Source organism: Ranitomeya imitator, chromosome 1 (genome assembly GCF_032444005.1).
Source record: "Ranitomeya imitator isolate aRanImi1 chromosome 1, aRanImi1.pri, whole genome shotgun sequence".
Classification (NCBI taxonomy): domain Eukaryota; kingdom Metazoa; phylum Chordata; class Amphibia; order Anura; family Dendrobatidae; genus Ranitomeya; species Ranitomeya imitator.
The window spans coordinates 752,857,081-752,875,835 of record NC_091282.1 but is presented as its reverse complement, the minus strand read 5'-3'; the positions used below and the strand labels follow the sequence as shown (position 1 = coordinate 752,875,835).

At 40.4% G+C, this 18,755-nt stretch overlaps 1 protein-coding gene across 2 annotated transcripts in view; it reads left to right on the top strand.

The window, feature by feature from the left end:
• MIS18BP1 (MIS18 binding protein 1) overlaps positions 1 to 18,755 on the top strand; it is a 197,536-nt gene that overhangs the window by 53,701 nt on the left and 125,080 nt on the right. For both annotated transcript variants that reach the window (XM_069734982.1, XM_069734973.1), the window contains 2 exons: positions 446 to 858; positions 1,667 to 1,740. In XM_069734982.1, coding sequence (XP_069591083.1) covers positions 446 to 858; positions 1,667 to 1,740 — 487 coding nt within the window. The remainder of the gene's footprint in view (positions 1 to 445; positions 859 to 1,666; positions 1,741 to 18,755) is intronic.

Here is an 18,755-nt window from a genome sequence, read left to right as displayed (position 1 = left end):
GCCCATATCTCAGGAAAGGAGAGGCGCAGAAGCAAAATAAAAACTACTACTGATTCAGTAGAACAGCGGCACTTACACCAGGTAAAAAAGAATGGCCCGTGGTGGGTCATCTTTAATGAATACTAAACGCAGAAAGTACACAAATGTAATATATCTCCGCACTCCCTCCATTTATCTCTTACCTTTGATCCAATTTTGTTTCATATTACAATTAAAACTGAGGAAGAAATCATCTGTGTGTCTCAGGAGCACAGCCATGCCCCTCTCCTCATGGTAAGACAGCCTGCTGCAGCAGAAGCCTCTCCCCACCCCTCTAAGCACTATAGGACAAACGATCTCTAAGCCCCATTCCCTTAGAAATTCTTCTGCCGGTCTCCCACCTTTTGGCTAGTGTATATTCTGTAGAGGGGTCTCGTATAACCAGTTACTATTTCTTGGTTTTTAGAGCGGGAATACGAGGACTTGCCTGCAATAATCTGTGATGAAGACATAGCTAATGGCTCCTTATCAAACACCGATGACATCAAGCGGGAATTGGGGAGCGAAGGAGACGACGAAATGTCTAAAGAAAAGAGTAAAGACCCCAAAGACCCGAGAACCCCAACTCCCAAGAAAACTGCAGAGAGTTTCTCAAGCCTGTCTGACCTCAATGAAGAGTTTGCGGATCACTTTAAGGAGCTCTGTGAGATGATGAGTCACCCACAGATAGTGAAGATTCCCTGCAAACAGAAGCCACGAGTCCCAGCCGCTACCAGCCCACCTGTCCCAGCCGCTACCAGCCCACCTGTCCCAGCCGCTACCAGCCCACCTGTCCCAGCCGCTACCAGCCCACCTGTCGTCAAGCCAAAGAAAGAGGAGGTAAGAAGCGCTTCTCAAAAATATAAAAAAAGTCCACTCTTTTTCTTAAATTTGACCTATTTAGATCTCATATTTTCGCATCAAAGTCTGAAAATCTTGCAATAATTAATGCAGCGGCCGGTGCTCGCTCCCATTGCTGACTTTTAACCATTTAAATGCCGCTTTCAATGTCTGTCTCTGGCATTTAAATGACATCATTGCTTGTGCGTTTTCGATCACAATTTCAGAATTGTTTTTCTAGCTGTAAAATTTTTTTAAAAAATTCTATATCACCATCTTCAGACTTGCCTGGGAAATCATTTTAACAGGTCATTCTGTGTGCCATACCAAGAATGTCATAAAAACAATGGTAGAATTTTTTTTTCATTTGTTAGTAAAATAATTGCTGCCATTCAAAATTACAAATCGTCCCACAAAAACAAGCCTCATATGGCTGTATTGACGGAGGGGAAAAAAAAAAAAGCTGTGGCCTTACATAGCTCCTGCCGCTCTAGTACACTCACCGGGTCTTTCTTGTTATCGCTGCGACTGTGACATCATGACTACAGCATGTGACCGCTGCAGCCGATCACTAGCGCAACCAGCTAAGTTAGCCAGATTGCTGATTGATTGAACTGAGGAATTTTTTTTGGGGGAGGAGGGAGGAGGGAGGGGGGGGGACCCTCCAAATTCTTCTGACAAACTCCTCAAAAAATGTACAGTTTCTGCGCCAAAAACTCTGCAAAAACACTGTGTGCACATATCCTCATGTCTTTTTGGTAATTGGCTCCAAACCAACCAATTTTATTGCCTGTTTGTTTCATCGCAGAAGAAGATTTCACTGTCGGACTGGGTTGTGAAAGCCGTAGAGACCAATGGAATATGTGTAGAAGGAAAGCGACCGTAAGTTCTTGCTTTCAATTTCGTTATGAACAAATCCTGTTAAATTGTCAGATGAAAAAACAACTTTCATGACTTCCGTTATATCGATGATCTGTTTGAGACACGGTTTAAGACATCTGACGTATAGGTGTGGCTTGTCAGAAAGGGGACGTTACTTAATCATGCCACACACTGCACCAAAAAAAGTGGTGTATTTTTCTGTTGCAAAGTAAAAAAAAAAAAAAAAACAAGCAAAAAACTAATGGTGTAAACAGAGACGAGAAAGTCTCAAGGGGGTGTCCAGTCTATAATGTGGTCTGTGGGGATTCACCTGTTCTCAGCTGGGAACGGCGGTGATGTGTGCAATATGAATACTCTCGGGAAAAAGCCGTCTAGTTGGGGTAGTCTGGCCCCATACACTTGTATGAAAGGATGCGGCGCCCACTAGACGTCTTCTGCCCAGGAATATCCATCACCGTAATTCCCTGCTCTTCCAGCACATTATATGGCATTATTCAAAAGTGCAACTCACCCTGCAAAAAAAAAAAAAAGGTCGTGATATGGATGGAAATATACAGCCTTTGATAGGTGGGAAGGAGTTAATAATCAAGGAGACTTTTTTTTTATTTTAGTTTTTGCATTTTCATTTTTTTTCCAAGAGCTACAATTTCTTTCTTTTTTTTTCTTTCAGTTTTCAGTCAACGAAGCCTAACTGGATTGTTTTTTCAGAACATGTTTGCATTTCGTTTTCTCATATAATGTGCTTGAAAACGTGGTGAGGGTAGAATTCCAACTGCTGTGAAAAAAATGCAATTCTGAGTTTTGTTTTTATGACTTTGTGTCTGTTAAAGAAATAACCAGGCAATGTGATTTTAGTAGTGAAAGCAAATTCTGAATCTAAACTATAAATCTATCTATCTATCCCATATCTATCTATCTTATCTATCCCATATCTATCTATCTATCTATCCCATATCTATCCCATATCTATCCCATATCTATCCCATATCTATCCCATATCTATCCCATATCTATCCCATATCTATCTATCTATCTTATCTATCCCATATCTATCTATCTATCTTATCTATCCCATATCTATCTATCTATCTTATCTATCCCATATCTATCTATCTATCTTATCTATCCCATATCTATCTATCTTATCTATCCCATATCTATCTATCTTATCTATCCCATATCTATCTATCTTATCTATCCCATATCTATCTATCTATCCCATATCTATCTATCTTATCTATCCCATATCTATCTATCTTATCTATCCCATATCTATCTATCTTATCTATCCCATATCTATCTATCCCATATCTATCTATCTATCTATCTATCTATCTATCCCATATCTATCTATCTTATCTATCCCATATCTATCTATCTATCTATCTATCTATCTATCTATCTATCTATCTATCTATCTATCTATCTATCTATCTATCTTATCTATCCCATATCTATCTATCTATCTTATCTATCCCATATCTATCTATCTATCTTATCTATCCCATATCTATCTATCTATCTATCTATCTATCCCATATCTATCTATCCCATATCTATCTATCTATCTATCTATCTATCTTATCCCATATCTATCTATCCCATATCTATCTATCTATCTATCTATCTATCTATCTATCTATCTATCTATCTATCTATCCCATATCTATCTATCTTATCTATCCCATATCTATCTATCTTATCTATCCCATATCTATCTATCTATCTATCTTATCTATCCCATATCTATCTATCTATCTATCTTATCTATCCCATATCTATCTATCTTATCTATCCCATATCTATCTATCTTATCTATCCCATATCTATCTATCTATCTTATCTATCCCATATCTATCTTATCTATCCCATATCTATCTATCCCATATCTATCTATCCCATATCTATCTATCCCATATCTATCTATCTATCTATCTATCTATCTATCTATCTATCTATCTATCTATCTATCTATCTATCTATCTATCTATCTATCTATCTATCTATCTATCTATCTTATCTATCCCATATCTATCTATCTTATCTATCCCATATCTATCTATCTATCTATCTTATCTATCCCATATCTATCTATCTATCTATCTTATCTATCCCATATCTATCTATCTATCTATCTATCTATCTATCTATCTATCTATCTATCTATCTATCTATCTATCTATCTATCTCTTATCTATCCCATATCTATCTATCTTATCTATCCCATATCTATCTATCCCATATCTATCTATCTATCTATCTATCTATCTATCTATCTATCTATCTATCTATCTATCTATCTATCTATCTATCTATCTTATCTATCCCATATCTATCTATCTATCTATCTATCTATCTATCTATCTATCTATCTTATCTATCCCATATCTATCTATCTTATCTATCCCATATCTATCTATCTATCTATCTATCTATCTATCCCATATCTATCTATCTATCTATCTATCTATCTATCTATCTTATCTATCCCATATCTATCTATCCCATATCTATCTATCCCATATCTATCTATCTATCTATCTATCTATCTATCTATCTATCTATCTATCTATCCCATATCTATCTATCTATCTTATCTATCCCATATCTATCTATCTATCTTATCTATCCCATATCTATCTATCTATCTATCCCATATCTATCTATCTTATCTATCCCATATCTATCTATCTTATCTATCCCATATCTATCTATCTTATCTATCCCATATCTATCTATCTTATCTATCCCATATCTATCTATCTTATCTATCCCATATCTATCTATCTATCTATCTTATCTATCCCATATCTATCTATCTATCTATCTTATCTATCCCATATCTATCTATCTTATCTATCCCATATCTATCTATCTTATCTATCCCATATCTATCTATCTTATCTATCCCATATCTATCTATCTTATCTATCCCATATCTATCTATCTTATCTATCCCATATCTATCTATCTTATCTATCCCATATCTATCTATCTATCCCATATCTATCTATCTTATCTATCCCATATCTATCTATCTTATCTATCCCATATCTATCTATCCCATATCTATCTATCTATCTATCTATCTATCTATCTATCTATCTATCTATCTATCTATCCCATATCTATCTATCTTATCTATCCCATATCTATCTATCTTATCTATCCCATATCTATCTATCTATCTATCTATCTATCTATCTATCTATCTTATCTATCCCATATCTATCTATCTATCTTATCTATCCCATATCTATCTATCTATCTTATCTATCCCATATCTATCTATCTATCTATCCCATATCTATCTATCTTATCTATCCCATATCTATCTATCCCATATCTATCTATCTATCTATCTATCTTATCCCATATCTATCTATCCCATATCTATCTATCTATCTATCTATCTATCTATCTATCTATCTATCTATCTATCTATCTATCTATCTATCTATCTATCCCATATCTATCTATCTTATCTATCCCATATCTATCTATCTTATCTATCCCATATCTATCTATCTATCTATCTATCTTATCTATCCCATATCTATCTATCTATCTATCTTATCTATCCCATATCTATCTATCTTATCTATCCCATATCTATCTATCTTATCTATCCCATATCTATCTATCTATCTTATCTATCCCATATCTATCTTATCTATCCCATATCTATCTATCCCATATCTATCTATCCCATATCTATCTATCCCATATCTATCTATCTATCTATCTATCTATCTATCTATCTATCTATCTATCTATCTATCTATCTATCTATCTATCTATCTATCTATCTTATCTATCCCATATCTATCTATCTTATCTATCCCATATCTATCTATCTATCTATCTTATCTATCCCATATCTATCTATCTATCTTATCTATCCCATATCTATCTATCTATCTTATCTATCCCATATCTATCTATCTATCTTATCTATCCCATATCTATCTATCTATCTTATCTATCCCATATCTATCTATCTATCTTATCTATCCCATATCTATCTATCTATCTATCTTATCTATCCCATATCTATCTATCTATCTATCTATCCCATATCTATCTATCCCATATCTTTCTATCTATCTATCTATCTATCTATCTATCTATCTATCTATCCCATATCTATCTATCCCATATCTATCTATCCCATATCTATCTATCTATCTATCTATCTATCTATCTATCTATCTATCTATCTATCTATCTATCTATCTCTTATCTATCCCATATCTATCTATCTTATCTATCCCATATCTATCTATCCCATATCTATCTATCTATCTATCTATCTATCTATCTATCTATCTATCTATCTATCTATCTATCTATCTATCTATCTATCTTATCTATCCCATATCTATCTATCTTATCTATCCCATATCTATCTATCTATCTATCTATCTATCTATCTATCCCATATCTATCTATCTATCTATCTATCTATCTATCTATCTATCTTATCTATCCCATATCTATCTATCCCATATCTATCTATCCCATATCTATCTATCTATCTATCTATCTATCTATCTATCTATCTATCTATCTATCTATCTATCTATCTATCTATCTATCTATCTATCCCATATCTATCTATCTATCTTATCTATCCCATATCTATCTATCTATCTTATCTATCCCATATCTATCTATCTATCTATCCCATATCTATCTATCTTATCTATCCCATATCTATCTATCTTATCTATCCCATATCTATCTATCTTATCTATCCCATATCTATCTATCTTATCTATCCCATATCTATCTATCTTATCTATCCCATATCTATCTATCTTATCTATCCCATATCTATCTATCTATCTATCTTATCTATCCCATATCTATCTATCTATCTTATCTATCCCATATCTATCTATCTTATCTATCCCATATCTATCTATCTTATCTATCCCATATCTATCTATCTTATCTATCCCATATCTATCTATCTTATCTATCCCATATCTATCTATCTTATCTATCCCATATCTATCTATCTTATCTATCCCATATCTATCTATCTTATCTATCCCATATCTATCTATCTTATCTATCCCATATCTATCTATCTTATCTATCCCATATCTATCTATCTTATCTATCCCATATCTATCTATCTTATCTATCCCATATCTATCTATCTTATCTATCCCATATCTATCTATCTATCTTATCTATCCCATATCTATCTATCTATCTTATCTATCCCATATCTATCTATCTTATCTATCCCATATCTATCTATCTTATCTATCCCATATCTATCTATCTATCTATCTATCTATCTATCTATCTTATCTATCTTATCTATCTTATCTATCTTATCTATCTTATCTATCTTATCTATCTTATCTATCTTATCTATCTTATCTATCTTATCTATCTTATCTATCTTATCTATCTTATCTATCTTATCTATCTTATCTATCTTATCTATCTTATCTATCTATCTTATCTATCCCATCTATCTATCTTATCTATCCCATATCTATCTATCTTATCTATCCCATATCTATCTATCTTATCTATCCCATATCTATCTATCTTATCTATCCCATATCTATCTATCTTATCTATCCCCTATCTATCTATCTATCTATCTATCTATCTATCTATCTATCTATCTATCTATCTATCTTATCTATCCCATATCTATCTATCTATCTATCTATCTATCTTATCTATCCCATATCTATCTATCTATCTTATCTATCCCATATCTATCTTTCTCCTTCGCCTCATTGGGGGACACAGGACTGTGGGTGTATGCTTCTGCTCCCAGGAGGCTGACACTAAATAAACGTGAAAAAAAGTTAGCTCCTCCTCCGCCGTATACACCCTGACACTGGTTACTGGAGACCCTGGGCTGTACTATTTCTACACCTCTGCTCCGCTGCGGTGATAGATGGGGTTATGGACGGTCCCTCTCCTTATCTTGGGCAGATAATGGAGCTAGGGTGCCTGCACCGTCAGGGGGCTCCTGGCAAGGCGCACAATACATCTTTAAAGATGCTGATTTACCTGGCGCTCCTTTGGGCGTTTTTTCTGCATTATTAACGGCGCCGCAGTCCCTAGGCTCCTTGCTCTGCGGCGGTACGGTGTTTCGGCGGCGCTGTGCGGCAGCTCCTGCTGTATTTTCCCTGCGCCGCGGCAGTGCGGTGCACCCCATTCAGATATAATTTTTATTCTTATGCAAAATAACAAAAAAACAAGAAGAAAAAAATAAAATAAGAAAACATTTTTTTTGGAAAAAAGCATTCCAATAGTTGACTCCATGGGCTTTTATGGTGGTTCTCTTCTCCCACATTTTTATGGAGCTCTGGTTGGTGTTTCCCTGGGGTTACCTAGGATGCGATTGTGTCTGTCACAGGGCACTGGTCTCCCTTGGATCCCTTTATGGTGTATAACCAGCCCCTGCTAATGGGGGGTGTACATTCCATTATGGGTTAACTATGACCATCTCCTCTAATGTTGGGTTCTGAACCTATCCTGTGGGAGTTATCCAATAGGAATATACACATTTAGTTGCATCGAGAGTGTTTATGCTCCTTTAAAAATGTACTTGATTCCTTTGGTTATTTACTCCATTGCCCAGCAGATGGCGCTGTTACAATCTATGCTCCATCTATATACATAATTGTCTAAGGGTCACTTCCGTCTGTCTGTCTGTCCTTCTGTCACGGTTATTCATTCGCTGATTGGTCTCGACAGCTGCCTGTCATGGCTGCCGGGACCAATCAGCGACGGGCACAGTCCGATTAGTTCCTCCCCTACTCCCCTGCACTCACTGCCCAGCGCCCGCTCCATAATCCCCTCCACTCACCGCTCACACAGGGTTAATGGCAGCGGTAACGGCCCGCGGTGTACCGCACTCCATTACCGCTGCTATTAACCCTGTGTGTCCCCAACTATTTACTATTGATGCTGCCTATGCAGCATCAATAGTAAAAATATGTCATGTTAAAAATAATAATAATAAAAAACAAACCTGCTATATTCACCATCCGCTGCCTTTCCCGCTCCTCTGGACGCTCCCTGGACCGCGCCATTGCAAGCGGCAGCTTCCGCTCCCAGGGCTGGTGTGCGACAAGGACCTGCCGAAACGTCACGGTCATGTGACCGCGACGTCATCATAGGTCCTGCTCACACCAGCCCTGGGAGCGGAAGCTGACGCTTGCAATGGCGCGGTCCCGGGAGCGTCCAGAGGAGCGGGAAAGGCAGCGGATGGTGAATATAGCAGGACTTCCAACGGGCCTTCGGAAGGTGAGTATATGTTTATTTGTTTTTTAAGTCTCTATACTACGTGGCTCTGTGCTGGGCAATATACTACGTGGCTGGGCAATATACTACGTGACTGGGCAATATACTACGTGCACATGCATATTCTAGAATACACGATGCGTTAGAATCGGGCCACCATCTAGTTACCCATATATGGGTTGTTATTTGCTCTGACAATGTGAGTTCTCTGTGCGAGCTTTCCAGCAACCAACATGGTGCTGGCTCTGCAAATTGTCTTCCACGCATGTGCAGGCTGACGGGGATTTCCTGTAGCACATTTTTGTTTGTTTTTTCCTTTTGGACATGCGCAGTTCAGGCAGCAGGACGCCGAACACGGCGTCTACACATGATTACAGAATGGGGTGAGCCATGAAATGATTTATGAAATTCAGCTGTGTGTAGATTATCAATTAAAGTTGAAACAGCTATTGCATGTTGTTTTTATGTATATATGTCAATGTACTGCACTTTATTATACTTGCACTTATATTGTTCACTGTATGCACTATATATATATATATATATATATATATATATATATATATATATATATATATATATATATATACAGTGGGGCAAAAAAGTATTTAGTCAGTCAGCAATAGTGCAAGTTCCACCACTTAAAAAGATGAGAGGCGTCTGTAATTTACATCATAGGTAGACCTCAACTATGGGAGACAAACTGAGAAAAAAAAATCCAGAAAATCACATTGTCTGTTTTTTTATCATTTTATTTGCATATTATGGTGGAAAATAAGTATTTGGTCAGAAACAAACAATCAAGATTTCTGGCTCTCACAGACCTGTAACTTCTTCTTTAAGAGTCTCCTCTTTCCTCCACTCATTACCTGTAGTAATGGCACCTGTTTAAACTTGTTATCAGTGTAAAAAGACACCTGTGCACACCCTCAAACAGTCTGACTCCAAACTCCACTATGGTGAAGACCAAAGAGCTGTTAAAGGACACCAGAAACAAAATTGTAGCCCTGCACCAGGCTGGGAAGACTGAATCTGCAATAGCCAACCAGCTTGGAGTGAAGAAATCAACAGTGGGAGCAATAATTAGAAAATGGAAGACATACAAGACCACTGATAATCTCCCTCGATCTGGGACTCCACGCAAAATCCCACCCCGTGGGGTCAGAATGATCACAAGAACGGTGAGCAAAAATCCCAGAACCACGCGGGGGGACCTAGTGAATGAACTGCAGAGAGCTGGGACCAATGTAACAAGGCCTACCATAAGTAACACACTACGCCACCATGGACTCAGATCCTGCAGTGCCAGACGTGTCCCACTGCTTAAGCCAGTACATGTCCGGGCCCGTCTGAAGTTTGCTAGAGAGCATTTGGATGATCCAGAGGAGTTTTGGGAGAATGTCCTATGGTCTGAGGAAACCAAACTGGAACTGTTTGGTAGAAACACAACTTGTCGTGTTTGGAGGAAAAAGAATACGGAGTTGCATCCATCAAACACCATACCTACTGTAAAGCATGGTGGTGGAAACATCATTTTTTGTGGCTGTTTCTCTGCAAAGGGGCCAGGACGACTGATCCGGGTACATGAAAGAATGAATGGGGCCATGTATCGTGAGATTTTGAGTGTAAACCTCCTTCCATCAGCAAGGGCATTGAAGATGAAACATGGCTGAGTCTTTCAACATGACAATGATCCAAAGCACATCACCAGGGCAACAAAGGAGTGGCTTCGTAAGAAGCATTTCAAGGTCCTGGAGTGGCCTAGCCAGTCTCCAGATCTCAACCCTATAGAAAACCTTTGGAGGGAGTTGAAAGTCCGTGGTGCCAAGCGAAAAGCCAAAAACATCACTGCTCTAGAGGAGATCTGCATGGAGGAATGGGCCAACATACCAACAACAGTGTGTGGCAACCTTGTGAAGACTTACAGAAAACGTTTGACCTCTGTCATTGTCAACAAAGGATATATTACAAAGTATTGAGATGAAATTTTGTTTCTGACCAAATACTTATTTTCCACCATAGTATGCAAATAAATTGTTAAAAAAACAGACAATGTGATTTTCTGGATTTTTTTTTCTCAGTTTGCCTCCCATAGTTGAGGTCTACCTATGATGTAAATTACAGACACCTCTCATCTTTTTAAGTGGTGGAACTTGCACTATTGCTGACTGACTAAATACTTTTTTGCCCCACTGTATATATATATATATATATATATATAGCCTCTTAAGATTTATTGTATCTTTTTTGCACAAATGAGATTAAGTATGTTTAATTGGTTGTATAACATAAATACCATGTCTGTACACTGTCACTTTGCTTGAGAAAGGCTCTCCACGGGCCGAAACGTTGCCATGATGGGCTATTAAATTTGAACACCTTCATAACCTTATCAAGAATGGTGTGCTGCCTCTGATTTTTGGACTTCTATGACAAGGTTTGGTACATGCCTGAGGGGCCCTGCACCCTGACTTTTGTTTTTCTTTTCTGTGCTGCTCTCATTTTTTTGCAATTATCTATCTATCTATCTATCCTATATCTATCTATCTATATCTATCTATCTATCTATCTATCTATCTATCTATCTATCGAATAAAAAATTGGTTTCCACTTTTTTTTTCGTCCATGGAGCTGTATGCAGACTTGCTGCTTTTTGCACAAGGAGTTGATGTTTTTATTAATACCAATTTGGAGTACAGATGATATTTTCTTCGCAATTGTATTTCATTTATTTTTTTATACGAGATCCTTTAGCAAAAAGTGGAATCTCTGGCATTTCATTTTTTTTTTCTTTTCTAGAATTTTCCAGCAGCAGCACTCAAATGACGACATTATCGGTACACGTTATGTGCTCCCACTGGCCCTGCTAGACACAATTGAGTAGAACCGATAGCTCATCATGGCATTTAAAGGGAACCTGTCAACAGGTTTGGCTGATATGAGATACGACCACCACCTTTCAGGCCTGATATAAAGCATTCTATAATGCCTTTTAACCCCTTCATGACCCAGCCTATTTTGACCTTAATGACCTGGCCGTTTTTTGCAATTCTGACCAGTGTCCCTTTATGAGGTAATAACTCAGGAACGCTTCAACGGATCCTAGCGGTTCTGAGATTGTTTTTTCGTGACATATTGGGCTTCATGTTAGTGGTAAATTTGGGTCAATAAATTATGCGTTTATATGTGATAAAAACGGACATTTGGCGAAAATTTTGAAAATTTCGCAATTTTCACAATTTGAATTTTTATTCTGTTAAACCAGAGAGTTATGTGACACAAAATAGTTAATAAATAACATTTCCCACATGTATACTTTACATCAGCATAATTTTGGAAACAAAATTTTTTTTTGCTAGGAAGTTATAAGGGTTAAAATTTGACCAGCGATATCTCATTTTTACAACGAAATTTACAAAACCATTTTTTTTAGGGACCACCTCACATTTGAAGTCAGTTTGAGGGGTCTATATGGCTGAAAATACCCAAAAGTGACACCATTCTAAAAACTGCACCCCTCAAGGTGCACAAAACCACATTCAAGAAGTTTATTAACCCTTCAGGTGCTTCACAGCAGCAGAAGCAACATGGAAGGAAAAAATGAACATTTAGCTTTTTAGTCACAAAAATTATCTTTTAGCAACAATTTTTTTTGATTTCACAATGGTAAAAGGAGAAACTGAACCACGAAAGTTGTTGTCCAATTTGTCCTGAGTACGCTGATACCTCATATGTAGGGGTAAACCACTGTTTGGGCGCACGGCAGGGCTTGGAAGGGAAGGAGCGCCATTTGACTTTTTGAATGAAAAACTGGCTCCACTCTTTAGCGGACACCATGTCACGTTTGGAGAGCCCCTGTGTGCCTAAACATTGGAGCTCCCCCACAAGTGACCCCATTTTGGAAACTAGACCCCCAAGGAACTTATCTAGATGCATATTGAGCACTTTAAACCCCCTGCTGCTTCACAGAAGTTAATAACACAGAGCCATGAAAATAAAAAATAACTTTTCTTTCCTCAAAAATGATTTTTTAGCCTGGAATTTCCTATTTTGCCAAGGGTATTAGGAGAAATTGGACCCCAAATGTTGTTGTCCAGTTTGTCCTGAGTACGCTAATACCCCATATGTGGGGGTAAACCACTGTTTGGGCGCAAGACAGGGCTCGGAAGGGAAGGCACGCCATTTGGCTTTTTAAATGGAAAATTAGCTCCAATCATTAGCGGACACCATGTCGCGTTTGGAGAGCCCTTGTGTGCCTAAACATTGGAGATCCCCCACAAATGACCCCATTTTGGAAACTAGACCCCCAAAGGAACTAATCTAGATGTGTGGTGAGGACTTTGAACCCCCAAGTGCTTCACAGAAGTTTATAACGCAGAGCCATGAAAATAAAATAAAAAAATATTTTCTCAAAAATGATCTTTTAGCCTGCAATTTTTTATTTTCCCAAGGGTAACAGGAGAAATTTGACCCCAAAAGTTGTTGTCCAGTTTCTCCTGAGTACTCTGATACCCCATGTGTGGGGGTAAACCACTGTTTGGGCACACGTTGGGGCTCAGAAGTGAAGTAGTGACTTTTGAAATGCAGACTTTGATGGAATGGTCTGCGGGTGTCACGTTGCGTTTGCAGAGCCCCTGGTGTGCCTAAACAGTAGAAACCCCCCACAAGAGACCCCATTTTGGAAACTAGACCCCCCAAGGAACTTATCTAGATATGTGGTGAGCACTTTGAACCCCCAAGTGCTTCACAGACGTTTACAACGCAGAGCCGTGAAAATAAAAAATCACTTTTCTTTCCTCAAAAATGATGTTTTAGCAAGCATTTTTTTATTTTCACATGGGTAACAGGAGAAATTGGAGCCCAGTAATTGTTGCGCAGTTTGTCCTGAGTATGCTGGTACCCCATGTGTGGGGGTAAACCACTGTTTGGGCACACGTCGGGGCTCGGAAGTGAGGGAGCACCATTTGACTTTTTGAATACAAGATTGGCTGGAATCAATGGTGGCGCCATGTTGCGTTTGGAGACCCCTGATGTGCCTAAGGCTGTTTTCACACATCATGTTTTTTGCCGGTTGCCAGATGCGGCGTCGCGCCACATCGCCGGATCCGTTTTTTTTCAAAGAAACCGGAGGCAACCGGACGAGCCGGATCCGTTTTTTTAGCCGGATCAGGTGTCCGGATCCGGCGAAAAACCGGATCCGGCTCATCCGGTTGCATCCGTTTCGTCCGTTTTTCTATCCGGTTTTTTACGGATCCGGCTTTAAAAAACGCCCCCTGAAAGGCTAAAAAGGTGATTGGCCGGCTGAAAACTATATATACAGTGTTCTTAACATCTGTGACGGGTTGGAGAGGAGCAAGCTACAGAGCAAGATGGATGGCATTATTGCAAAGATTCTGCAGAACAACGTGGATTTCATCACAGAGGCGAATCGATTAAAAGCTATTGTGATTGAGAAAGAGGAAGAGAGACAGCGTGTCATGCGTCTGTGACGACGCCGTTTGTGGATCCCCACCCCATCACGACACAGAGAATGACCCGGGGAGTCTTTTCAACGTTGTATATGGAGCTTCGAGGTGACCCTGAAAAGTTTTTCTGCTATGTTCGGATGAAAGCGGAGAACTTTGATATATTGGTGGAGCGGGTTGAACATCTGATAAGGAGTGATACCTATTGCCGATTCTCCATTACCCCGACTGAGCGTCTGATGGTCACTCTTCGGTAAGCATTCTTTTTGAATCAACTTTTGTTGTGGACTCTTTATTTGATCTTTTGAATTTGTAGTAATTTCTGCCTTCCTTTTCTTCACAGATTCCTAGCAACCGGTGAATCCCTGTCCTCCCTACATTTTCAATTCAGACTGGGCATTTCCACAATATCAGGAATAGTGAGGCACACTTGCCATGCACTGTGGGACTGTCTGCATGATGAATACATTCCACATCCCACAATGCAGACATGGTTGGAAGTAGCTGACAGATTCCTGGAAGTGTGCCAGTTTCCAAATTGCTTGGGTGCGGTGGACGGGAAACACATCCGTATCGTGAAACCGGCTGGTTCTGGATCTCAGTATTTCAACTACAAGAAGTACATTTCCATCGTGCTGATGGCCTGATGGTCTTCTATGGGGCGGCATTTATATGGAAAAACCTTTCAATTTCCCCCCCCAAGACCACTGCCTCAAACTTCCGAGCCACCAATGCCATTTGTATGTGTTGGGGATGAAGCTTTTCAGCTTTCAGAGCATCTTTTGAAACCCTACTCCAGCCGTGATTTAACCAATACTAAAAGAATTTTCAACTACAGACTCACACGTGCAAGGAGAATGGTGGAGTGTGCGTTTGGGATCCTAACCGCCAAATGGAGAGTTCTCTTGACATCCATAAACTTAAAGACAGACACTGTGGATGAGGTGGTGAAAGCGTGTGTTGTCCTCCACAATTATGTTATATCCAAGGAACAGCTTTCCATTGATGACCACTCTGCCGAAACCACCTTGATGGATTATAGCATCCAGACATACAGAAGTTCTGCCACAGTGTCCAGAATACGGGATCACTTTGCAGAATATTTTATTTCACCCCAAGGAAGAATACACTGGCAGGATGATAGAGTTTAAACACTTTGTATATACCTAGTAATAACTTTAACCTTTACCCATGTTGTGTACCTGTTGTTCTTACCTTACCCATGTTGTGTACCAGTTTGGTTTTTACCCTCATGTTGCGTACCTGTTTGGGTTTACCTTTTACCAATGTTGCGCACCTGTTGTTTTTACCTTACCCATGTTGTGTACCAGTTTGGTTTTTACCCTCATGTTGCGTACCTGTTTGGGTTTACCTTTTACACATGTTGGGTACCTGTTTGAGTTTATTTTTAAACCAAGATGTGCATACCCAAAGTACTACTGTTATCAATAAACCTTTTTTAACAAAAGTGTTATTTGTGCCTAATGAATAAATACAAGAGAGTTTTCAACCAAAAACTTTTATTAACATAATGTAACACACAAAAAAATGGGTACTAAATGTTTTCATACGTCGAGGTGGAGATACTGTCGGAGGCACTGTCTGATAGGGACACTTCGACAGTGGGAGTGTGGAGAGAGGAATGTGATGGTGGTGGAGAATGTTCAACGTTTAGGGGTGAAGGAGTAGAGAAAGCTATTGAGCGGGTGGACAAGAAAGTGGGATTGGGGTTAGAAATTTGGTAGGATGGAGGGGTGTAGGAAATGTTTTGTGAGGACTGGGTGGCAGAATGAGTGATGTGTGTAGAAGATGTTTGGGAAGAGGGTGATAGAGTCTGTTGGAAGTGGGCAGGGAGAGGAGGCGAGGATGAAGTAGATGTGAAGTTGTATGGGTCGGGATCATCATATGGGTGGGAAGTGGCACGGGAGGGAGGCTGGTAGTGTGGATGGTGGGAAGGGGCGCGTGGCTGGTGGTGTGGCTGGTGGGAAGGGTCACAGGAACGCTGAAAGTGTTGTGGCTGTTGGGACGGGGCACGATGTGGATGATGGCGAGTTGGGTGGGATGGGGCAAGGTCAGTTTGGCGATACGGGTCAGGAGGATGGTACTGGCTGTAGTGGTGGACAGTGGAGGAAGGGGGGCCAGTTGGAGGATGGTTGGAAAGACTATCTGCTCTAGAGGCAATTAGCGCTAGAGTAGACTGGCAGGATTCCATTACTTGCATCTGCTGAGAAGTAGATAGCGTCTCCATTTGCTCAAGCACTGACTGAAAAAAAGTGTTGTTCGGTGACTGTTTTGACTCTGAACGCATCGTTACCAGAAGTGTATGCATCTCGAGCATACTTTTATTTATGAAATTGAATCCTGCAGCCATTTGCTCGGACAAAACTTTAAGACAGTTCTGGAACGATGCGTTCAGGTGCAAGAACTCGGGAGCATAACTATGTATCTGACCCCTCTGGCGAAACCGCCCCGATGCTACAGGTGTACTAGAGGTGGCTGCAGCAGAAGGGTGGGGTACAGGAAACGCTATGTTCTCACCAGCAGCTACATGCAATGGAACCGGCCAGGATGCTCCAGCGCTCGTGGATGGGAAAGAGGGATCGGTAGAGTGGGAAGGTGCAGAGTGGGAAGGTGCAGAGGGTTCCTCACTGTTAAAGTGTCCCTCGGTGGCGGCCTCCTGAGGGATTGCCCCAGAAGTGTTCAATTGTGCTGCAGGCTCCCGAGTGCTCCCAACGGTACTGTGGAAAAAGAGAGAAACAAACAATTAATATACTGTCATTGCATGGCCCTGGCTGAAAGAGCAAAAGAGGCTAGACATGTAAAACATTAGTGCATGTGGTGGGTAATATTTACTTTCGGGTGACCATCGTTGACCTGAGGAACGACCGGGCCCTTGCGTATTTGTACGTGCTCCTGCGTCCTCCAGATCCACTCGGGGCCTGCATCTCTTTATTGAACTCCTTCTTAAAGCGATCCCTGATCGACCGCCACCTTTTCACAATCCGCTCACCTGTTAAAATAGGAGAAAGACAACTTGGTTAGAAACAGCATTTTAGAATGCATCACCAAAACTGAACTGAGGATACTTACGTTCTTGAATCTGGGCCTGAACATCTAGGTCCTCCCACCTCGGAATCAGTTCACAGCAGATTTGCTCCCAGAGTCGACGGGTCACTGAGAGATCAGCATGGCGGCGGTCACCCATATTCCACAACGGCTCCCTGTCTCTGACAAGATCGATGAGGAGGTCAATATCAAGGCCGACCTCCTCACCGTCCGAATCTGGAGCACGCTGGGAAACCTGTTTGAAAAGGGGGAAAAAAATTAACACCAAATTTGAAACATTGCTAACCTACACCCAAAAAATAACAAAAAACCTACACGACGACGGCCGCCACGTGAATGTCGCCGACGACCCCGGGAGCCACTGGAAGGACCTATTGCTTGGGCACCAGATTCAGAACTCTAGAAGACAAAAAAAAAATTATGTGCTTGTTGGTAGCCATTCTATGTGTTGTGTGCCATGTGATATATATGTTTTGTAGGTGTTGTGTGAGGTTTGAAAGTATCAGTTTCTATGTATTTTGTTGTAGGAATCTAGTGTTATGTTTTGTGTGTAGTGTAGGGTGTGTTTCCGTAATACATCACAGATACATACCAATTGTGAGCCCTCTCCGTGGGTTTCTCCACCCCTTCCCTCATCTTCTGGGACCACCTCTTCTCCGGGGGACTCAGCCTCATCAGCTTCCTACGATGAAACATAAAAAAATACATGACACACACACACACACACACACACTTTGGTTCATACTAACCTCTGTGCGTTGACGGCGAGGAGGAGGAGGGCTCCCCGAAGACATGGCTCTCGGCTCTGTGGCAGGCTCTCAGCTCTGTGGCAGGCTCTCAGCTCTGTGGCAGGCTCTCGGCTCTGTGGCAGGCTCTCGGCTCTGTAGCAGGCTCTCAGCTCTGTGGCAGGCTGTCGGCTCTGTGGCAGGCTCTCGGCTCTGTGGAAGGCTCTCGGCTCTATGGAAGGCTCTCAGCTCTGTGGCAGGCTCTGTGGCAGGCTCTCGGCTCTGTGGCAGGCTCTCGGCTCTGTGGCAGGCTCTCGGCTCTGGCAGGCTCTCAGCTCTGTGGAAGGCTCTCGGCTCTGTGGCAGGCTCTCAGCTCTGTGGCAGGCTCTCAGCTCTGTGGCAGGCTCTCGGCTCTGTGGCAGGCTCTCGGCTCTGTGGCAGGCTCTCGGCTCTCAGCTCTGTGGCAGGCTCT